The 24,254-nt window shown below is 40.0% G+C and overlaps 1 protein-coding gene across 6 annotated transcripts in view; it reads left to right on the plus strand.

Moving 5' to 3' along the window:
• The first annotated feature begins 612 nt into the window (after positions 1 to 612).
• Positions 613 to 24,254, plus strand: part of ULK2 (unc-51 like autophagy activating kinase 2) — a 93,040-nt gene continuing 69,398 nt past the window's right edge. For 5 of the 6 annotated variants that reach the window (XM_058559636.1, XM_058559639.1, XM_058559641.1 and 2 more), the window contains exons 1-6: positions 613 to 1,009; positions 2,290 to 2,382; positions 3,768 to 3,809; positions 18,609 to 18,641; positions 18,931 to 18,967; positions 23,327 to 23,500. In XM_058559636.1, the coding sequence (XP_058415619.1) occupies positions 920 to 1,009; positions 2,290 to 2,382; positions 3,768 to 3,809; positions 18,609 to 18,641; positions 18,931 to 18,967; positions 23,327 to 23,500 (469 nt within the window). In that variant the 5' untranslated portion in view covers positions 613 to 919. The remainder of the gene's footprint in view (positions 1,010 to 2,289; positions 2,383 to 3,767; positions 3,810 to 18,608; positions 18,642 to 18,930; positions 18,968 to 23,326; positions 23,501 to 24,254) is intronic. The other variant, XM_058559637.1, reaches the window with a different exon arrangement.

The raw sequence follows: 24,254 nt of genomic DNA on the forward strand, positions 1-24,254 counted from the left end.
GACTTCTGGTTTTAGAGGGCGCGAGAAAGGCCGAGCTCTAGGAGACGCTCCTTCGCCCTCAGCGGATCCCTCGGGTCTACACTGCACAAGGGATGCCCCGGCCCCTCTTGCAGCTAGAGTTCAAGACCCGCTTCTCCGAAGCCCGCCTCCCAGCGGGTCCACTCCGGGGCGTGGCAGGCTCGAATCTGCTCCCAGGACCAGCGCGGAGGCTTCAGCAGGTAACTAGCTGTGGCCACAGCGGCTCGCACCCTCCTTCCCTGCCTCAGGGAGTGATCAGGCGCTCGCCGGGGCGCTGGTCGCCGTGCCCCGAGGGGCGCGTGCACTCATTTTTCCGGCGGAGGGAGCGTGCCTCGCTGCGCGCTGCGTCCTACAAGAGGCGCTGACGTCGCGGAGGGCCGGCAGTCGGCGCGGGAGCGGCCGGCGGGGGTGTGGGTCCTGTCGCGACCCTCGGAGGCGCGCGGGGAGCGGGGCTTGCTGGTCCTAGGGCGGCGGCTGCCGCCACAGCAGCAGCGCCCCGGGGGCAGAGGGCCGAAGCGGCCGGCTGAGCTGGGGATGGGGAGGACCGGGTCCTGCACCTCTCCCGGGCGCGCGTGCGGCTGCGGGGGCGCACAGTGACGGCGGCGGCGCCCCTGGCCCGGCAGCGCCGAGGCCGCTTCGCCAGGGAGCCCGCGGCCGGCGGCGGCCGGGCCATGAAGAGCGGTCGGGGACGGGCCGGGCCTCGCTGACCCCGGCCCCGCGCGGCGGCCTCCCCCGCTTCCGCCCCGCCCTCTCGGCATGAGCGTCCGCCCGGGCCCGGGGCCGCAGCTGCCCCAGTCCGGCGGCCCACGGGCGCGCTCCGGGCCGGCGGGCCCGCGGTGCTGAGCCCGGCCCGCCGCGTTGCGCTGCCCGCCCGTCCGCTGCATGCCCCGGGGGCGCGGCCATGGAGGTGGTGGGCGACTTCGAGTACAGCAAGAGGGACCTCGTGGGACACGGGGCCTTCGCCGTGGTCTTCCGGGGGCGGCACCGCCAGGTGAGCCCCGCCGGCCGGGGCGAGGCCGGGGGCTGCGGGCCGCGGCGCCGCCGCCTCCCGCCCGCGCGGCCGCAGCCGGACTGGGGGTCCTGAAACTTGGCGCAGCGGCGGGCAACGAGGCCCCCGACCTGGCCCGCCGCCCGAGGCCTGCCATTGTGCGCGCTGTCAGTGTCGCGGGCTTGTTCTGGTCGGGCGGGGATTGTTTTGAGGCCGAAGCCGCTAGGCAGCGCTCCACCTACCGACAGGCCGCCCGGCCTCCGAGTGCCCCTCCTTGTCGGGGCGCCTGGGAACCAGCCCGCAGGGACTCACCCCCTGGCCTGCCCGGGGAAGCCTTTCCACCGGAATGTACCCCGAGTCCTGAAGGACTGCCCGGTCCCCTGCACAGCTCGGGGCTCGGGCGTGGACGGACCTTCGGTTTCTCCCCCGCCCTGGGCTGCCCGGCCTGTCCCCTTGGAGGTCGATAACTGCAGACCCAGCGGAAAACGGGCTGGCTTCCCCTTAGCCCGAGGCTTTCTCAAACTCGGGGGTCTCACGTTTCCCAGCACTGGTTCCTCTACATCCCCACGAGCCCCGTGCCGTCTTCCCTTCCTGGGCTTAGATAGGCGTTCTCCGAGCGGAAAAGATGGTTGGACGCTCCACTTTTCAGTTCGGATAAACATGAAAGCAGGTTCAGCTCTTTTTTTTTTTTTTTTTAAGATTTTGCTGTGTCGCAAATAGGGTCACACGAGGTTTTAGAATCTAAAGAATTTGGAAAGGCACCTCGACATGGAAATAATGATAAAGGGGTTTGGCAGTTCTGATTGTTGCCAAGGGGCATGTTAAAAGTGGGCTGGTTTTGTTGCTTATCAGATAGGGTAATAAATGCTGCTTACTTTTCACTTATGAAAATAACTTAAAACTCAAGAAAAAGATAGTTCAGGCTGGGTTTAATCCTGCCAAGCTATCAAATATGTTTTCAATTAACCATACCACCTTCCAGCTTATTATCCACATTTCTCCATAACTTTTAAATGGTTGGAAACTGTTCTTTTTTCACTCAATGCTAGTTACTATGTGGTCTTCATATTTATTATTTTTGGTGACTGTCTTGTAGGACATTAGCTTCTTTCATCGTAATTTATGAAATCATTTTCCTGTTGTTGGAGATTCAGGTTCTGTAACATTTTTCCCCCTCAGTGCTGTACATGAATTTGCTAAACATCTTTACGTTTATAGATTTTTTTTCTGTTGAATTATTTCTGTGGAGTAATTTTCTGGAGTAACACTGTTTTTCTTTTCAGAAAACTGATTGGGAGGTAGCTATTAAAAGTATTAATAAAAAGAACTTGTCAAAATCACAAATACTGCTTGGGAAGGAAATTAAAATCTTAAAGGTATGTTTATGTGATATTGCATACTAGGTTAAAACTTACTTTAAATAAATGCATGATGACATCCTTTGTAATTTTGGTAGTTGGACCCAAGTTTGAGAATTTTCACCTGTTGCTCCCATTTTTGCATGCTCAGTTCTTGAAACATTGAGTACTCGGAAGCTATTTTTAAAAACATTTTTGTGGGTCTTGGCCAATGCTTAGAGAGAGTCTATGAAAACTGATTTTAGCTTTTCATCATTTCTTTCCTCCAGTTATTGTGTTGTTTGAGAAGAGGCAGGCCCCTCTTATACATTATTTACCTCTTCTGTTGATCTCTTTCATGTTACAGTTAAGTTTTTTCGGGGACTAGGGTAGTTGGGGTCTTTTTTCCTTGTAAATTGAAGAAAGTTATTTTCCTTGGAAGTGGTCTTTTTAGATCACTCACAAGCAGTGTTATCCAAGTGAGATGCTTTGAGGAAAAAATGGGTCCCATGGTCAAATAAGTGTGGAAAATCTTGTTTACTAAGTACTTGGAGAGTCACAAAGCTCTTGGCTCATTAAAGATAGTCTGAAAAATTATTCAATGAAGAAACTGGTGTAGGTGTATTTAACCCAGTGTTTCCCAAACTAATATGAACGTGGAACCCTCATCTAACACCAGCTTTCATCAAAACCACTATTCTCTGGACAGCTGTTTGGTAAGAATGGTAGCTCTTTGAGGTAAGAATTAGTTTGTTTTCTTTTAGGCAAATAATGTGCTTTTTAAAAGCACTTTGGAATTTTATGCCTCTATTGGAAATTGAATATTAAATTTAAAAGACTAGCAGACAGTCTGTGGTTATACTAGCTATGACATTTATTTTATACAAGAGTACTTACCTTGTGGGGCCGGCCTGGTAGTGCAAGTGGTTAAGCGTGCGCGCTCTGTTGTGGTGGCCTGGCATTCACCAGTTCGGATCTGGGGCGCGCACCGATGCACTGCTTGGCAAGCCATGCTGTGGCGGCCTCCCATATAAAGTGGAGGAAGATGGGCACGGATGTTAGCCCAGGGCCAGTCTTCCTCAGCAAAAAAAGAGGAGGATTGGCAGATGTTAGCACAGGGCTGATCTCCTGACAAAAAAAAAAAAAAAAAAAAAAAAAGAGAACTAAGAGTACTCACCTTGTTAAGAGTCTAAAAAATGATGGTGGCGAAAAAATAGGCCCCAAGTAAAGTTTGATCAGGCACATTTCTTCTTATTCTTTAGTAGATTGAATTGTCCTAATCTAGTATCAGAAGTGTGGTATACTAGAAATAGTATATATGTATATATATGTGTATGTATGCTTAAATTTTTATTTGCATATTGAAATATATTAAAATTATTAGAATAAATACAAATATTTTGAATTCTCAATTTTCTTAACAGGAACTTCAGCATGAAAATATTGTCGCACTCTATGATGTTCAGGTACCTTATTTTGCATTTAAAAAAAATTTGCTTGTCTGTTAATGAAGAACTTAAAGTTTTTTTTCTATTTCATACAAATTTAAGCAAATCTTAATAGAAATAGAAAATTGCCTTATTGTTGAAAAGATATATGGCTTGAGTTATATGTTTATTAATTAAGAAATTATTTAAAATAGCATGGGACAATAGGATAAAATAAATAATGTGCTGCATGAGTGAACTTATTAACAAGTCATGATATACTATAGGAGTAGCGTTTTAGGTCAAGTAAAGGAATATTGATAGCACATCTAGCATTTCTGTGATAAATGTAGAAAGGACTGTGTGGGCTATTAAAAAATTAGGTAGAGCTTTTTCATTATTGTGACAGCAACATTTACTAATTGTAGAGATACTAGAAAATAGACTAAATAAGAACAAGGAACACTGTGCATATTCATCACCCAGATATATCTGTGATTTTGCCATTGGATACAGTAGAGTTACATTTTATTTGGAGGTGGGAAGGCTAGGTTCTGAAGTTATCTTCTAAGGCAGCATTTCTATGTAGTCAAAATTGCCGTTGGGAATCCTTTTAAAAAGCCCAACTTTGGAGAAAATTACTGTTTTTTGGGTGGAGCACCAGAGCAAGTACTTGGCTTATATATAGGGGCCATATTATGTTTTAAAAAAACCTCCCTTCAATCCTAGACTCACTTGGCTAGTGTGGTATTCACCCTGTGAGAGCCTCGGGGTCGGAGATCGACCGAGACAGCAAATGCAGCATTTCCTCCACTCTCATGCCAGAGCAGACCAGGGTGCATGATTTACACTATTGCCTTCTTTTGTTTTGCTCAGTCTGGACAGTTGCATTCCAGTAAATTAAATAGATGTGTTATGTGATTCTGCTTTGGTATATTTCTAGCTAAAATCTTTTCTGTATACACTTGGCATTACTCAAATTCATTCATTTTGTAAGGTTTTGAGTGGCTGCTATGTGCCAGGCATTGTTCTGAGTGCTAGGAATAAAGCAGTGAGTAAAACAAAGTTCTTGCTCTCAGTGTGCTTAATTTTAGTGGAGTGAGACAAAAGGGACTGTTCCATATGTACTTTTTTTTTATATAGTCATTTTTCATGTAGTCATATCACATCACAAAGTATTTAACTAAACCTATGTTATAAGATGTTGAGGTTTTTACCCTTATAGAAAAATGCTATGAGGATAATATATACTTTCTGAACATATCTAATTATTTCTTTTAAGTTCAATTTCTAAGATTGGAATTACCAAGGTAAACAGCATGCGTAATTTTAAAGTTTTTGATTGTAGAGTGTGATTACTCTCTAAAAAAATTGCAATTTGAACTCCATGCACAGAATATGTAAGTGCTACGGGATGTATTTTACTACCTGTTTAAATAGGTGTAACTCATTCCCTCATTTGAGAAATTCAATGCAACACAGAAAGAAAGGAGGAAGAGAGTTTAAAGTCAAAACTAAACACATTTCACAATCCCTAGTGGAAATGTGGATTCTCCTCAGAGTTGTTTGTGTAGTTTGTCTTAGTCTCTATAGATAGAGGGCACCAAGTGGTACAAGTCGGTGCCTAGTACAAAAATTGTTAAATAATATTAACTCTTAGTTTCCCATTTTTTGAGAGGTACAGAAAACCCTGTCAGTTGCAAAGTAGGTTTTACTTAGATACTTAGATTTTGTCTATCAGAATGAAAAATATTTTTAAGTACTAGCTTTGGTTGTAGAATGAGATATTATTAGGGAGAACATGTACTCAAAAACCTGATTATCAAACAATCAGGAATTTCAAGGTGACTACATTAAAATGTTTATTATTTTGTGCATTGTATACCACTGGAATTTATAAAAATAAATTTAAGAAATATCAGTCAAATGAATATAGTCTTAATCTTAAGCGTTTGGCTATCGAGTAAATAGTCTTCATCTAATATTTTAGATTTGCTCCTTGATTTTATTTATCCAGGGGTACAGTATGTTTGTAGAGACTGGTACAGTAATTTTATCAACTTGAAATGAACATAATTTTTACTGGCCGTCAGTTTTGGAGATCCATCTAAAGTTTATGTACAGACTTTTATAAATTGACTTTTGACATTGTGTATAAAAAGTTACAGTTTAGATGACACTTAAAAAGAAACATTTTCCCTAATTACAAAAGTAATACATGTCCATAGTTAAAATAAGAATTGTCAAAATGAATTAATTAGAAAAGAAATAGCAATTCCTAGAGATAACCACTGTTATATTTCTTTTAGAGTTTTCTAAATACATATATGAATCTATAGTCATTTATACTTAGGTTTTTAAGTTTTTCATTATGAGAGACTTATTAATAGTATTTTTATAGAAATGCAACTTGTTTTACTAAACTTAATGTATCTTGGATAATTTTTCATATCAGTATAATACTGTAGGACTAAACGATAATTTATTTACTTAAAACTGAATTGTGGCCATTTGGGTTGTTTCTTATTTTTCCCTATTAGAAACAGTGCTGCAGAGAAAATTTTGTACATACATCTTTGCTTATTTGTATGAATGTTCCTGTAGAATAAATTCCTTGACATGGAATTACTTGGTCAAAGATATTACCATATTGCCTTCCAAAAGATTGTACCAATTTATCTTGACCAATAATGACCTGTGGGTTTTTTTTCTTTTTTTGACAGTCTCATAGGAGGAAAATATCTTGTTTTATTTTTTATTTCTTAAATCATTAGTGCATTGACCATCTTCATGTTTTATTTTTCTTTTTGTATTTCTTCTGTTAACTCTCCTGTTGCTGTTCTGTGATGATTCTGTTGTGTTCATTTTTCTTACTAATTTCTTCATGATTCATATTTCTTGAGCCAGTTAATGGGTTGTACAAGAGTATAGTGGTGAACAGAATAGAAATGGTCCTTAGCCTTGTGGAGCTCTCAGTGTATTGGGGAAGATGACATGAAGCAAACAGTTACTAATTCTAAGTGTGCACAGTGCTGTAAGGGAGAGCGATTGGAGGGATTTGGAGGAAACGTGGGGTTAGGGGAGCAGGGCATCCACTTTGTGGGGCTGGGGAAGACTCCCTGAAGAAAGGACGTTTAAACCGATTTGATGGAAGAGTGGAAGAAGGTGAGGCTCGGGAAGTGGGAGAAGAGCAAGTAAGCCTCGTGGAGAGCGGACAGGAAAGATCCGAGTTTGAGGAACTGGAGGAAGGCCATTGTGATGGGAGTGCAGGAGTGAGGGAGAGAGGAGTGTTGGAGGATGCAGGAGCAGTTGGCAGGGGCCACCCGTGATCTCTATGCTAAGGACAGTGCAAAGCCATTAAAGAGTTTTACAAGCAGGAGAGTGATATCATGTCTGTTTTTCAAAAGGTACGTGTCTTTGAGCATTCTGGGGATGAGATAAGTATTGTCAGTTAGGAATACTTACGTGCGTGATTGTCAGTGACCTAGGTAAATATCCACCTCTTGGTAATTTTTAGTATAGTGCCGAAAAGATGATGCATTTAATAGATGGTGCTGCCCAAACTGAGACATCTGAGAGAAAATAAAGTTGGATCCCTATTCTCATTATTTTCCAAAATAATTTCCAAATGAATTAAAGGCTTAAATATGCAAAATAAATAATAACAATCTTAGAATAATATTTAAATGACTGTATATAGTCCAAGAGATGGAAAATTATTTTAAATCAAAATAAGAAACTCAGACGCTATAAAAGTAGGGACATATAAAAATTTTAAAAACTTATTTTATGGCAAATAATACCATGAACAAGTTGGCAGCCATAAAAAGAACGAACTTGATATGTGCCCTAACACATATATGAATCGCAAACATTATGTTGAGGAAAAGAAGCCAGCCAAATACAGGTACTGTATGATTCTGTTTTTGTGAGTTTCAAGAAGAGAGGGAACTCAGCTAGGGTGATAGGAATCAGGGAAAGCAGACGGAGGCTGCCTCTTAGTAGCGGGGTTGATGGCCAGGAGGCATGAGGGAACTTTCTGGGGTAATGGAAATGTTCTATATTTTGACTGGAAGAGTAGTTACATGGGTGTTTACATTTGTCACAGCTCATTGAACCCTACACTTAAATCTGTGTGAGTTATTGTGTGTAAATTATACCATAATAAGATGCAAAACAATGCAATTGACAATAGTTTGAGGAAGTATTTACAGCACACAGATAACAGGCTAATAGCTACAGCATATAAATCCTCTCACCAATTGATAAAGAAAAGACAACCCAAAGAGAAAGCAAGCAAAGGATATAAATTGTGTTCTCATAAAAGAGAAAGAAAAATGACTAATAAATGTATGAAATTATTTTCACGAACAAGTAGTCAGGGAAGTGTAAATTAAAGTAACAGTGAGATGTGACTTCTCACCCTTCCAGTTGGCAAAATTAAAAAGTGCAGTAATTCTTACTGGTGGAATTGGGGAGGGGATGTGGAATATTTTCATATATCACTGGGAGAAATGTGAATTATTAGAATATTTTTGGAATGCTGTCTGGCAGTATTTTGTTCCATACCCTGAAGAATATTCTCGACATTGCAATCAAAGTAATCCTGGTAATGCAAGTCAGGGCATGTTACTGCTCTGCTTAGACCCCTGCAGTGTCTCTTCATTTCTCTGAGTAAAAGCCAAACCCTATTATCTCTGACTTCCTCTGCTCCTCCTCTGCACCTGGCTGATCCCACTCCATCCACAGGGGCCTCCTTGTGGTTACTGAAGCACTCTATACTCTGGTCCTTTGCCCATTTTTTTCTTTTGCCTAGGATCCTCCTCCTCCAGATAGACTGCATATACAGATATATCTATATCTCTGTAGTACACACAGATATATTCCCAACCTTCTTTAGGTCTTTACTAAAACATCGTGTTCTCAAGGAAGCTTTCTTTAGCCACTCTAAATAAAATTGTAGTTCCCTCCCCTGCACTGTCTATTCTCTTTTTCTACTTTTTTTCCAAAGCGCTAGTCACCTTCTAACATAGTACTCTGTATACGTATTTCTTTTGTTTGTTTTCTCTCTCCTGGCCCTTCCCTCTTAGAATTTAAGCTTAAGGAGAACAAGACATTTAACTCTGTTGGCTTACTGCTATATCCTCAGTGCCTAGAATAGCGTCTTGTATATATAGTAGGTAGGTAAACAATATTTGAATGAAGAGAAATATCTGTTACCATTAGAAATACATGCCCTTTTACTAGGCAGCCCAGATTCCTGCGCGTCTATCCCATAGCCGTAAAAGCATGAGGATTAGGGTATGTGTCCAATAATAAATATAGCATTGCTTATAATGGCCAAAACTGGAAAGAAGTGAATGTTCTTTAGTAAGGAAATGGTTCAGCAAACAGAGATATAGTCACACTATGAAATATTATGCAGTTATTAAAAAGTTGTATATATGCAGTTGACTTGGAGGGATTTCTATAATGTATTATTATTATTTTTTGTGAGGAAGATCAGCCCTGAGCTAACATCTATTGCCAATCCTCCTCCTTTTTTTTTTTGTTTCCCCTTTTTCTCCTCAAAACCCCAGTAGATAGTTGGAGGTCATAGTTGCACATCCTTTTAGTTGCTGTATGTGGGATGCCACCTCAGCATGGCTGGACAAGCAGTGCGTTGGTGCGCGCCCAGGATCCGAACCTGGGCCGCCAATAGCGGAGAGTGCACACTTAACCGCTAAGCCACGGGACCGGCCCCTCTATAATGTATTATTGAGTGAGGAGAGCAAGATTCAGACATTTATTTATGTTATCCCATTTTTTCGAAACAAATGTGTGTATGTTTAACTTACGATTGTGTGAGCAGGAGAGATGTATGGAAGAATACATACCAGATGTAAACATTGGCTTCTTGGAGAGGTGAAGATAAGCAAAAAGGTAGAAATGGATTATATTAAAATTAAAAAACCCAGCAAGTATGTGCTTCCTTTGGGTTTGAGTGTGTGTATAAATCGGTGCACTAAAGCATGATTGCTAACACGTTAATGGGGCTTCTTTCAGGTGGTGAGATTAAGATGATTTTTTAACTTGCTTCCTTCAGATTTTATGTATCTTAAGTTTTTGCACTAAGCATATATTTTTTATAATCAGGAAAAAAAGCAATTTTCTTTTTTGTGGGGAGAAGGACTACTCACTTTTGCTTGCTTTCTTTCGGTAGTCACTGGGAAATCTTCTGATTATGAATTAGCATTCCAGGTACTTTTATGCCAGTGAGGGAGTACATATATCTGAGTGTTACACTTAACCATTATGGTTAGAAAAAGGAATATTCTCCATTATAAATTAATTGGCATAAGAGTTTATTGAAGTAGGTAAAACACTGGCTGCTCTGTGGAGAATGGGCAAGGGTGGATATGGGGCGACTGTGGAGGAGGCATTTGGGTGGGTGATGGCACCAGTGGAAATGGAGAGGTCTGGACGGATTGGCGAGATGTTGAGGAGATAGGGTTGCTAGGACTCGAGGACGTGGGCTGTAGGAGGTGAAGAAGAGAGAATCATAGTTGGCAGCTCTTTTTCTTATGTATTGAAATTTTTTCCCCAGTTTCCCTCTCTCGGCTCTTATTTTTGCCTCTTTTTGATATATTGAAGTTTTTATGTAGTAAAATTTATCCATCTGTTCTTGAATGACCTCTGGGTTTCATGTCATGTTAAGAACTTCTCCACCTTGAGATCATAAAAATGATCCTGCATGTTTTCTTCTAGTACTCAAGCTTTCATTTTTTTTCGTATTTACATCTTTGATCTCTGGAATTTATTTATGTGCCAAAGAGTGATATAGTGGCTCAACTTATTTTCCAGAAAGTTATCCCAAACTTTTACCTGTTTTTTGAGTGTAACTGCAGAAGAGGATGGTATCTTCTGTGGGACTGTTAAAAAGAGTTAGGACTTAAGCAGTTGGGAGAAATACGGGCAAATCGGGTCCAGATTAGGTGGGTACTTAGTTATCAATCTATAAGTTTATTTGAGGTCAGTGTTATTTTCCGGTGTGTGTTTTTTCCAACACCATCAAGCAGTTAACCCAGTTCTGACACTATCTACCTGGAGTTAGCATCAGATCCCACAGGTTAAGGGCTCAGTCCTACAAGACTGCACCCCAACTCCTTCAGACACTAATTGCAAGTTCAAGTTGTTACCAGTGCTTCTGACCAACTGACAGACTGCAGATAGGAGGTTCTCAGGACCCTCTCCTTGAGTTTGATTAATTTGTTAGAGCGGCTCACAGAACTCAGAAACATGTTACTTATCAGATTACTGGTTTATTATAAAAGGATATAACTCAGGAATAGCTAGCTGGAAGAGATGCATAGGGCAAAGTATGCTCTTTGGGTGTGCCACTCTTACTGCATCTGCGTGTGTTCACTAGTCTGGAAGCTTTTGGAAGCCTGTCCTTTTGGATTTTTGTAGAGGCTGCATGTGCCTTGTAAGAACAGTGGTCCCATAAGATTAGTACCTTGTAGCTGTGGGGGATCAGAATTGGCCACCTCAAAATATGTCTCTTTACCTTGATTATTTTCTCTGAAAGAAACCTTGACCTGCTCCCTTCCCTCCCCGCCCCCCCCCCCCCCAACTGACTGCCTAAAAGAATTTAACTCAGGGTATGGATAGGCTGGGAGGGTCCTTGCCAAACCCATTCCAAGTAAAAGTAGAATTAACCCTTTCCAAGAGACCTTTACATTTATAAGGGAAATCTCCATTTGTAAAGGTATCTCCCTCTCTGTACCAGGAAGAAGAGCAGGATGACTTTACCTCTAGAAACTCTTATCAACTCTTATCAGTGCGGAAGGGGAGGACTTACATCTGCATACTCTTGTTTACTGTGCTTTTCTGGTAATCTCCCATAGCTGACTCCCCCCACCCCCAACATCCTCCTTTGTCTACCCGAATATGCTATTTAAGGTGAAAACCTCTGCCATTTGTCGAGAAACTCAGTTTCCCTGGTCTCTCCCATGTATGCGTGTTATAAAGCTTTGTTTGATTTTCTCCTGTCGGTCTCATGTCAATTTAATTTGTAGCCCAGCCAGAAAGGACCCAGAGTGAGTAGAGGATAGTCTTCCTCTCCTTCATAGCCTAGGTGTGTAGTAGGGTAAACCATCTAGGTTTGTGTAAGTATGTTACTGCACAAAAGGCACTATCTGCTCCCCGTGAGACAGAAGCCAATTGTCAAGAGGCAAGATGGTGGAAAAGAAAGGGCATTTTATTACAGCTTGCCAGTGAGGGGGAAGATGGCTGACTAATGTCTGAAAGAACCATTTTACAGAACTAAGACTACAGGCCAGTTATATAGGGGGCTGCTTTCTGGGTGGGGGAGTTATCTGGTCTCATGGTGGGGGCATCCATCTGTTATTAGTTCCTGAGAGTCTTTTTTTTTTAAATTTTATTTATTTATTTATTTTTTCCCCCAAAGCCCCAGTAGATAATTGTATGTCATAGCTGCACATCCTTCTAGTTGCTGTATGTGGGACGCGGCCTCAGCACGGCCGGAGAAGCGGTGTGTCGGTGTGCGCCCAGGATCCGAACCCGGGCCGCCAGCAGTGGAGCGCGTGCACTTAACTGCTAAGCCACGGGGCCGGTCCAATGATAGTCTTTTGTTTTACTGGATATTCGTCAGAGACCAGAGCAATGCCCTATACCCTGACCTTTCAGTTGTCATTGATGATGGCTATCAGCATAAACTTTCTGCCTGGGGGTCATCACATTCCTAAGGAACTCAAGAGAACAAAGTTATCAATTTATAGCAGCTGGGAGAGGCCATAAAATCCACAGAACATGTCTGGGTTAGTTAATCAGAGGTCTTTCAAAGTTACAATATGGTTTCTTTTGTACGATGTGGCTTCTCTTATGTCAACCTTGTGTTGAGCTGGTATCATTATTGAGATACAGATTAAGGAAAAAGGTTTTTTACAAACTTACGTTGGTTTGTGTCAGGTCAGTAAACTAGGGCTGGCTTTCATGGATTGTATTTTGCATCTCTGAGTTTTTTAGAGCATGATCTAAGAGGAGGAGTCCTGGATGGGAATAAGGAAAGCTGGGCGTAGAGTACTATTTTTATAGCAAACTCAGTTGAGGAAGTTGAGCAAGCCACTTCTTGTCCTTTTTAACACCACCCCCTCAGTAAAGTGAGGATAATAATCCCACCCTGTTTACTCATGGGATACTATGAGGCTATCTAGTACCAGGTAACCCCCAAGGGGAGTAAATCTGAGGACTGCAGGAATGGTGTTTCTTCCCTCTTTTTCTATGAGATGAATCATAGCAGTTGCCTGAGGGGTAGAGAAGGAATTAGGAAAAGTAGCAGAGAAATGTGAGGTATGGGTCGTAGGAGCCAGGAATTTTTCTTTGAATCTTTCTCTTGCTATTTACCTAATTCTGTTGTTTGTATTTCTCCACTTCTGCTTCTTCGAATTCTGCTGGAGAGAACCATCTACTCATGCTATCTGACTTTTTAAATTCACTTTATCTTTATTTTTTAAATTACAAAAATAATAGGCCCTCAGTGGACAGTTCAAGTGGTCTAGTAGTATATAAAGTAAAAAAGAAAGACCCTCTTCTGATACCTCTATTTCCTTTTTCCAGAAGAAACCACTGTTGTGTGTCCTTCAAGACTTTTTTATTTTTTTAATGCATATATTCATGTATGCATGGACTCAGCTTTTTTGGAAAACAAATGCACTTTTTTGTTTTAATTGGCCCTGTATTGAGGACATCTTTTCAACTCAGGACCTCCTCATTACTTTCATATTACTTTTACTTTCCTCCCACCCCAGTGCCTTCTTGAGTTAAGAGGCTAGTAGAAGCAATAAAAATGGCTTGTTGTAGTTTCTCCTAAGGTTCCTCTCGCACCATTTCTCCTTGTTGAAATGGATCTTGCAAGGGACAATCACTGGGAGAAGAATTTCTGGATTATAGGGTATGGTAGGCCCAGTTTTAGTAAATACTGCCAGTATAATTGATACCGAACCTGTTAATCTCAAGTTCATATGCCTGATGCGCAGTAAACCAACACTGAGGCATAGGTGCTTGGAGCTGGAGAAAGGTTTATTCAAATTGGCCAAAACGAGAAGGAAGGAGCATAGGTTCTCTCAAATCTGCCTTAACAAGAGCAGAAAGCAGGGAGTTTATAGAGCTAAGGGGCTTCGTAGGAGGAGCTTTGGAGAAACAAAAGAGGTCACTCTGGATAAGCACTTGGGCAATCTGACTTTTGGTGGTCAGCCGCAGCTGGGGCTGGTCATCCAGTGATCGCAACCTTCCCGAAGGCATTCTCTTTCTTCTGCAAAACAAGCTCACAAATCCTCAGGACCCTTGAGCGACCCCTGAGGTTAAACAAGAAAACAGCAAACTGACAGGATTCATCTGTGTCTGTGTTGAGAACAAGGTCAAAAGGCAGTCACATTCTTACTGAAGATCTACAATAACCCTCAGGTGCCCGGCCTCATATTGATTTCCACTCCCACCACGTGTTTGACAGTTCTAGTTGCTCTACATCCTTGCCAACACTCAGGCAATTTTAGCCATTCTGATATCTTATGATTTTAAGTAGCGTTTTCCTGATGACTGTTGAGCACCTTTTTAAAGCTTATTAGTCATTTAAATATCTTCTTTTTGAAATTCCTATGGAAGTCTCTTGCCTGTTTTTCCACTGGGTTGTCTTTTTGTTATTAATTTGTTGGAATTCTTTGTATATTGTGGATATGAGTCCTTTGCCAGATAGATGTGTTGTAAATGACTTACCCACACTGTGATTTGCCTTTTTACTATCTTAATGGTTTATTTTGGTGAACAGAGGTTCTTAATTTTAATATAGTCCAGTATATTGTTTCTTCCTTTTATATTTAGTGCTTCTGTGTCATATTTAAGAAAACTTTGCCTACCCTAGGTTCATGAAGATATTCGCTTATGTTTTTTTCCCAGAGTCTATGTTGTTTTATCGTTCACATTTAGCTCTATAATCTATCTGGAAATGATTTTTGTATGTGGCGTGAGGTAGGGGTCAAGATTCCTTTACTTTTGCAAGTGGGTAGCCAGTTGATCCGTTTACTGAACAGACATTCCTTTCCCTTCTGTACTGTAGTGTCTGCTTTGTCATTCATTAGTGACTACATATGTGTAGGCCTATTTCTGGGCTCTTTTCTGTCCCCTTAGCCTTTACCTCACTGTCTTTCTTACTATGGTTTTATAGTCAGTCTTGATATTTAGTAGTATAAGTCTTTTATTTTCCTTTTTCCAGATTATATTTATTCTTGGCCTTTTGCATTTCCACATAAATTTTAGAATCAGCTTCTCAATTTCCACACACATGCACACGATCTCCTTGGATTTTGATTGGGATTACACTGAAACTTAAGGAGAATTTCTTTGTGGAAAGCTTTTAAATTATAATTCAATTTCTTTAATAGATATGAGCCTTTTCAAATTTTCTATTTCCTGTCAGTTTTAGTAAGTTATATTTTCCCTCAAATTGTTTTTCAATTTGTTTATTTCGTTTATTTTTTTTTAATTTTTTAATTTTTTGGTGAGGAAGATTGGCCCTGAGCTAACATCTATATCCATCTTTCTCTACTTTATATGGGATACCACCACAGCATGGCTTGATAAGTGGTGTGTAGGTCCATGCCGGGATCCGAACCTGTGAACTCCGGGCCACTGAAGCAGAGTGCACAAACTTAACCACTATGCCACTTGGCTGGCACTGTTTATGTCATTTAAATTTTGGCTTACTGGCGTAGAAATGTTTATAATAATATCCCTTTTTTTCCTTTGAGATTTGGTTTTTATCTTATTAAGGAATTTGAGTAGGGAAATGATAAAATGAAATTCATTATGTTTAACTTTCTTGATGGAAATGCTGGGGAATAGTTGAGAACGAGGGTTTCTTTATATTAGGAAAGGAGGATGAATATGTGTTCAGCTTTGGAAACCCCTCGGTGGTCTGGCTCACAGGTTATATTGGCCTCACTTCTCAGCCTTATTTTTTTTTGTGAGGAAGATCAGCCCTGAGCTAACATCCATGCCAATCCTTCTCTTTTTTTTTGCTGAGAAAGACTGACCCTGGGCTAACATCTGTGCCGATCTTCCTCCACTTCATATGGGACACCGCCTCAGCATGGCCTGACAAGCGGTGCATTGGTGTGCGCCCGAGATCCGAACCCTGGGCCGCCAGCAGCGGAGCGCACACACTTAACTGCTACGCTGCCAGGCCCACTTCTCAGCCTTTCTGACCCTGAAATTATCTCAAGTTCTTCCCTGGTACTCCAGTACAGTTTGGGTTTCCGTTTGTCTATAGATGACTTGATTGATTTTGCTAAAAAATGAACAGTTTTTCTCTTCCCTTCTGCTGACTCTTTTCTGACTCTTGCAGCTACTCATGTTCCAGATTTAAGTGCTTCATTTAAAAGATGTGCACTATTTTGTAAAGGAGTATTTAAGAAGGGGGGTGTTCACGAGAGAGACTGATTGAACCTGTGGAGATTTTCATTGCTTTTAAAGGTGGGCAAAAGAAGGTTTGCATAAGAAGTCGAGGATGCTAAAGTATTTCTATCTTATTTATTATTAATTGAATGAGTGAATGAATGAGTGGGGAACAGTCAATGGTTATGTGTACCCCCCAAATTGTGAATACCAAAATGGGTATTTGACTTCTTCATACTGAGTAAACGGAAGTTCTCTGTGGCTGTTTAGCCTCCCGTTAGGAATTCCTGGCTCTCTTTCTCTTCAGTAGTTAGGATGTGGTGCTATTAATATGATTAAACAGTACTGATTGGAGATAATATTTTTGTACTTTATACTTGAGAAGAAGAAAATTTTGTTGAAAGTTATCATGTTTAATGATTTCTCAGTATTTTTAGGGATCATAGGATACTTTGGTCTGGATTTGATCAGGTTTTGTGATTAAGACTAGTTCACAATGGAGGTGGTTTAAGTCTTAGAGACACATTTTTCTTTTTATTTATGATGAAAGGAAATAAGTATTTATTTCTTACAAACTTGACCTCCTAGCCTGCTGGGAGCTGACTGTTCTCTGCCTCCTTCTTCGCTTACCATGGGAGCGCTCTCCGGGCAGCCAAGCATCCGTCTTAGGCGTGCAGCCTGGCTCTCTGTGCGTGTGATCTTGCCTGGGCAGGACTGTGGCTCCTCGTTCTTCAGCAGAGAGCAGAAGGCATTGCCGTTCTCCTGAACCTCCGCATACCTCTGGGAGGGGGTCAAAGAATTGGGCGTGATGTGTTTTGATTTTTATTTAGTCCTCTGCAGAAATAAGTGAAGTAAGTCATCCTAAGCCAGTGAGTTTCTTGCAGGACATAATTTAATTCAGGTCTTGACTTGTGGCATGTAGAGCCTTGGTGAACATGGTGAAGCCACTTTGTGGCAGCCGCTTATATTGCTTCTCATTGCGCGCGAGTGCTTTTAAACTAACTGTTGTGAGGCACCAGTTTTTATTTCTAATCTGTGTGAACTGATACTTTTATGAAATCCTATAAAAATGAATTATTATAAAAGTGAAATAAAAAAGGACTTACAAACAGATGTCCAAGATTTTCATTATTAGGTTCAGCAGACATAAAATTATTTTCTTAAATTACTTTAAACCTTTTAAAATTCTTACTCTGAATTTCTGTAATTCTCTCGTTTTGAGCCAGTACCAGAGAATTCGCTGACTAGCACTGGGCCTTGAATCGCACTCTGAGGAATACTGCCCTGGACCTGCCCCCTCTCTGCCCTACCCCTCCTTTTGTTTTCCCATAGAGCACTTTATTCTTGGATGTAGGATCTTTTTTTTTTTTTTTTCCTGTGAGAAAGGTCAGTCCTGAGCTAACATCCATGCCAATCCTCCTCTTTTTTTGCTGAGGAAGATTGGCCCTGGGCTAACATCTGTGCCCATCTTCCTCCACTTTATGTGGGACGCTGCCACAGCATGGCTTGACAAGTGGTGCGTCGGCGCGCGCCTGGGATCCGAACTCAGGCCGGCAGCAGTGGAGTGCACTCACTTAACCGCTACACCACAGGGCCAGCCCCTGGATTTAGGATCTTGGTGAAGCCAGGTGCTACTTGGAAGGGCTGTCTCTTGAATCACATTTGAGCACTGGCTCCTGTTAAGCTGAAGGGAAGTCCAATTTAAAATTTAATTAGCATTATGAAAATTGTGATCGAAGAATCAGCTAATCAGTCTTTGAAATACCCAAGTAACAGACCTGGAGCTATATGAATTTTGATAGACTTGGTAAAAATTTCTCAAATCATTTCCTTAAAATCAGTCTCTTACCAAGACGTGATGAAATGTCTTCCCTTTGCCAACAATTCGCAGATAATGTGATTACCTTCAAATAAACATAAAAACCAGAAAAACAAAAAAACTAAGCATCATGGATCATATATTCCGGAAATCAGATTGTATCATGAGCATTGCTAGGGAGGATTCTCAAGTTGTTGCTCTAAGTCGTAAACTTTTTAAAGTGGAAGTGCTTCCATGAGGATCTGAGAATCTCTCCTTTTTTCCACAAGTGATAAATTTATCATAACCATAACCAAAAGATGAGTCTTTCTTTAGTTCTTTTAATGAACAGAATTGAACTTCTTGATGACTCCGTTAATGTTATCAAAACTTGATTTCGCTTTGACCCTGAGATGCTTATATCATTGTGTTGGGGATTTTAAATTTCACTTACTAATGGATTTTGTGATTTCATTTTACTTGTTTAATAATGAACAAGTGTAGTATTTTTATTAACGATCATTATTTTTTAAATTTGTGCTTAATTTTTTTCTCTAATCTAAATGATATTTAATATGTTTACTTTTCAGGAATTACCCAACTCTGTCTTTCTGGTGATGGAGGTAGGTAGTATACAAGCTTCTGTTTAATTTATTTTGAATTCCTTTGGATTAAGACATATGTACTTTAAAATTGACAGTAGGTTATTATTTGAAATTTTGAATTAATAAAATTAAGTGATTTAGATTCTACTATGTAAAGAATATAAAATTAAAAATTTTTCATTCTATAATTTTTATGTTTTTCAGGCTAGATTTACATATATACAAATTTTTAATTAAAATTGATAATGGATTGAATTAATCTTGAATCAGTGTCCTTATTTTAATTACCTTTTCTTTTATATATCAGTATTGCAATGGTGGAGACCTGGCAGATTATTTGCAAGGTAATTTTTTGAATGTGTCAGTGTTCAATAAAGATAGTACTATAGTCTGTTTAGTCCTGAGAGTTACTTCTGAAATATGCTACCCCTGTTTTCTGCACTTGTATAAACATTCAATAAATATTTGTGTATTTGTTTGATTGTGGTCACATTGATGACTAACTGTTGTTTGTTGTGGTTTTGTTCCTAAACTTTACTTGTGTATAAGTACTTACTTTAGGTGTGTGTCTCTCTGAGAGTGTTTGAGAGATGGGTCCTCTCCCCAAGAGAGAAAAAACCAAGTAGAATCTCTCTTCTTCAAAAGACTTTGCTGGGCTGCCATCAGTGAACCTTTAGTCCCTTTCATTTCTTTCAAGATAAAAAAAAAATCATAATGGAAGAATGTATCCAAGAATGTATTTATTAATGTGAGTGTTTCTTGTAAATTAAAAAAAAAATGTTATAACAGATTAAAGGTAACATTGAAATTATTTCGTGGCACACAGATAAGATTTTAGTACTAGATGGTGCTTGAAATTCTGTATCCAAAATGTATGCATATAGGAGAATAAACATTCAGGTCAAATTGTGTCCCTCAAAAGTTTTTTTTTTTTTTTTTTTTTTTTAATGATAGGTGAGACCAGCATCTACTTGTTCACTGCTTAAAGATGCAAGGGAAATATGCAGAAAAATAGTAAAAGGTTCATAACCCGCCTATAAATAGGTCATGGCAATTGATGGTAAAAACAGGAAGACATCAGTAGATATACCCACAGAGTCTATGGACAGTTTACAAAAGAGAAACAACATATTAAAAATGTTCATTTTCTCCTAGTAATCAGGGAGTGCAATTAAAAATGAGATTTAAAAAAATCTTTAAATATAAAATATTACTGACATCAAAAGCTGTGTAGAGAATGACATTGGTGTTACTTCTCCCCCCACAATTAAAAAAGAATTATAGGTATACCTGAAGCTCCCTGTAAGCCCTTCTGTAGTCCCACTCTTGCCCCTCCCCATTAGAGACAACTGTTATCCTGAATTTGCTAGTTTATTCTGTGTGTGTTTTGTATTTTTCCCAAACGAGATTCTTTTTTTAAAAAATATGTCAATTTGGTAAAAGTTTTTCAAAATGTCATTTACTAGTAGATGGAATGCATTTCGTTCACTACTGGTGAATAGGAGTTGAAGCTGGAAGACACCTTGCTTCTACCTTCTTGTCAGTCTCTGAATCTTGAGTTCCTTGACGTTCTTAGTGATCCAGATAAAAACACCTTTCCCCCAGGGTCAGTTGAGTGGCACCTTATCTGTTTAGAGCCGTCCTTAGAGTATCTGTTACCTTCACTGACAGAAGTCCTCTATTTGCTGATATAGGCACTGTTACCGGTGTAGCAGATTTAAGTAGGCTGTGACAGCAGTTTTGCCCATGGTGTTGAATTCTGTATTTGATATTCCAGAGCAGTAGTGTTAGAATAGGAGACTGAACACTGGAGTCAGACAGGCAAGCTGGTTTGCAACAGTTCCACTGTTTACATCACTTAACTGCTGTGTGATTTTCGTCCTTATTTAACCTCTCCCTTTCTCCTGTCTGCCACAGTCGTTAAGGGAATCCCTTGTAGTTTGGAAACACTTGAAAAGATATATAAAATAAATTTGGTCCTCAAGGAATAGTCTAGAGCCATACGGTCCAGTATGGTAGACACTGACCACATAGGACTGTTGAGCTCTTGAAATGTGGCTAGTCTCAAGTGAGATGTGCTTTTATGTAAAGTACGTGTTGGATTTTGAACACTTCATAGGAAGAAAAGAATGATTATATTATTAAGTTTTTTATATTGATTACAAGTTGAAATGATAATATTTTGCATTGTATTAGATTAAATGTATAGTATTAATTTCACCTGTTTCTTTTCACTTTTTAAAATGTGGCTGCTAGAAAACTTAAAGTTACATATGTGGCTCATGTTATGTTTCTATTGGAGAGAAGATCTGGAATGTCTAAAAAGTCTACTAGGTCTAATGCCATTATATCACAACACAGTTATTTAGTCTTTTTATTTGCTTTAATAAATAAGGTGCCTTTCACATTTTCAAAAGATAGGAAACAAATTCTGTCAGTTGCAAGTTTAAAATAAGGCAAATTCTAAATTAATTGGTAAGTTGCACTTAAACATTAATTCTAGCAGAATACTTTAATTGTAGCAGCTATAGTTGAGCCTACTGTCTCAGGGCTAACTTGCTCAATTCATTCATTTGAAAGAGTTTTTTTGTTTGTTTGTTTTTTGTGAGGAAGATCAGCTCTGAGCCAACCTGCATGCCAATCCTCCTCTTTTTGCTGAGGAAGACTGGCCCTGAGCTAACATCCATGCCCATCTTCCTCCACTTTATATGGGACGCCACCACAGCGTGGCCTGACAAGCGGTACATCGGTGCGCATCCGGGATCCGAACCCGGGCTGCCAGCAGCGGAGCGCGTGCACTTAACTGCTACGCCACGGGGCCGGCCCCTTGAAAGAGTTTTGATGCTGGCAATGCCTTTAAAATATTAGGTTTTTAACATGGGAATTTCAGTTTATGGGATTGTGTTGAGAAGTACACATCCCACGTTCATAGAAATATGTGAACATTTACTACAGTTTGTGCCCAGAAACAGCCTCACCTAGATCGTTAATTTTTTACCCATGGGAACAGTGTTAGGATTTGGACTCTGAATCAGATAAATTTTAAGTATATTCAGTAGTATGTCATGGGTCAAAGATACAAGTTCTGAGCAGCTGTCATTTAAAGTAGCAAAATTTTTCTAAGCCTTAGAGTGAAAATGTAAATGAATGAAATGGGAAAAAAACACAATACCTATTTTAGTTGTTGCAATGTAATTTAAGTAAAACATTACAAAAATAAAGCTCCAGTTGTTGATTTGAGCCACCCACTAATATGCAGTAATGTGTGTGTTGCCGTCTGCAAGAAGGTTGATCTGGAAGAACACACTCCAGATTGACACAGAGCTCATCTCCAAGGGTCGGGCGATGGGAGATTGCACTGTCTATACATTTTAGTGTATTTTTAAACATTTATTTGTTTTTACAGTGAGCGTCAGGAAAAGAATCCCAAAGAATTAAAGAGGATAGCTTAAGAACAGCTCTCACAGAAAAAAGTATTTGATGATTTTTAAACGATGGGGATTTATTTTATTTGAAGATGTTGAGGACATAAAATGTCACTTAATATGTCATTGAAATGATTTTAAAACCATAAGAGTTCACTTGTTCCCAGTGTTCATGTTATTTTTATCTTTCTTAATCTTAATTGCAAATGGAAAGGTTATATAGAACATATTCTAGAGTTGTATGGGCAGAAATGTATTCACAAAGGATTTAGATGGGGTCATGGATGTTAAATCCTTGATGTAAGGATTCAGGGACTTAGACTTGTGACTTTTAGATCCCTTGTAATAAAAAGTTAGTATTTGTGCACTGATTACAGTTTGAGTACTTATTATGTGCCAGGCCTTTTTCTCAAGTCTTCATTATTAAGTGTGGCATCTTGTTTCATGGTCACAACAACCCCATGTGGTTAGTCTGTTTTCAGCTTTTTATGATTGGGGACTGGGCACAGAGGGGTCATCTTCCAGGGTCCCACAGTAAGGAGGTGGAGGAGCTGGGATTTGAACAAAGGCAGCCTGTTAACCGTTACGTGCTCCAGTGTCCATACAGAAACATTGTAGTATTTATTGAGTAATGACTACCTTCAAATAATGTTCATGCTGCTGCTTTATAGTAGTGAAAACAGGTTAAAACATTTCTTCTTAAAGGTGTCGTTAGTTATGAAAGATACTATGGTGGGACAGGGGTGTTGGGCAGCAGGGGAGATTAAAGGAGACAGATGTGGGAATACAGACTCCTGACAGGTCCAAGTGGCAGTCTTGTCCAAGTCTTGCCATTCGAGGATTTCACCTGTTTTTAATTTGTGCTCATGTAGTGGTTGGAATTAAATAGGGACATTGATCACAGATATTGATTGATTGGAAGGGGAGCTTACCTTTTGGCTTGTCGAGGAGACTCACATTTGTTGAGCACCTGCTGTGTCCAGAGTAATGTGGGCACCTTCAGCAGTAGCAATGGGACAGGAAAAAGGAAAACGGACACCAGTGGAAACAAAAGGTCGCATGTAAATCAGTTCTCTTCACAACAGCCTGATTAAAATTTTTGAGATATCTGATATCTCTGCATAGACTTAAATTATTAAGGTAAAAAAGTGAAAAAATGGGAATCCCAGTCCCTTATTCCATTCATGTTCTCCTTAACAACTCAATTCTGTTGATGGAGTATGCAAATGAGATTTGATTTTGTATGCTTAAATATTTATGTAACTCCTTTTCTACCAGCTAAAGGAACTCTGAGTGAAGATACTATCAGAGTGTTTCTGCATCAGATTGCAGCTGCCATGCGAATTCTGCACAGCAAAGGAATAATCCATAGGGATCTCAAACCACAGAACATCTTGCTGTCTTACGCCAATCGCAGGAAGTCGAGTGTCAGTGGTATTCGCATCAAAATAGGTAAGTGGCCGTGTATTGTTTCACGGAAAGTACATTTTTGAGACTCAGTATTTTCAGATAATTTTGGTTCAGCCTTGTTAGGATGATGGATTTTGTTGATGCACTTTTGAAATTTTTATTGAGTTCAGTGAGGGACTTTTAGATATGTGAACTCATTACGTTATTGGCAGCATATGCTAAATTTCAGACAGGGCCAAGGGGCCCATGTTAGAAACTCTAATATGAATCCCAGCAGTAAATCCTTCTCCTCATCAGAGGGAAGCTGATGTATTGTGGTTGCTGGCAGCAAATTAATAACCCTGATTCTGTACAGCTCATGGGATTTTAACATCAAAGATCTAAGAGACTGTTTAGTTCAGTTTTCTTATTTGGCTAAAAAGCACTCTTATATCTCAAAATTATTTGAAGCAGTTTGTAATGCTAGGTTTTTTTTTTAAAGCTTTTCTCTTGGTTGTTAGAAAAATAAATTTTTAGTGGTATTTTAAGAAATTTCTAATATTATGTAGGTTACATCTGGTATCTGGAGGAGGGCAAAAACAGTTCGAATTCTCTACCTGTATTGATATTTAATGAGACCTGTGTTAATGAATCATTTATTATAATTACTATTTTATCTTGCAAAGCTGGGTGCTCCCTCCTTGGTTAAAAAACGGGCAGAGCAGTGACTTGTACAATTGGTGATTGCTGTTTCTTAGCTTGTGGAAATTGAGGTAGCTACTTTTTTCTTTGGTGGAGAGTCTTATTCAATAAACTG

The sequence above is a fragment of the Diceros bicornis genome, chromosome 18 (genome assembly GCF_020826845.1).
Source record: "Diceros bicornis minor isolate mBicDic1 chromosome 18, mDicBic1.mat.cur, whole genome shotgun sequence".
NCBI lineage: Eukaryota > Metazoa > Chordata > Mammalia > Perissodactyla > Rhinocerotidae > Diceros > Diceros bicornis.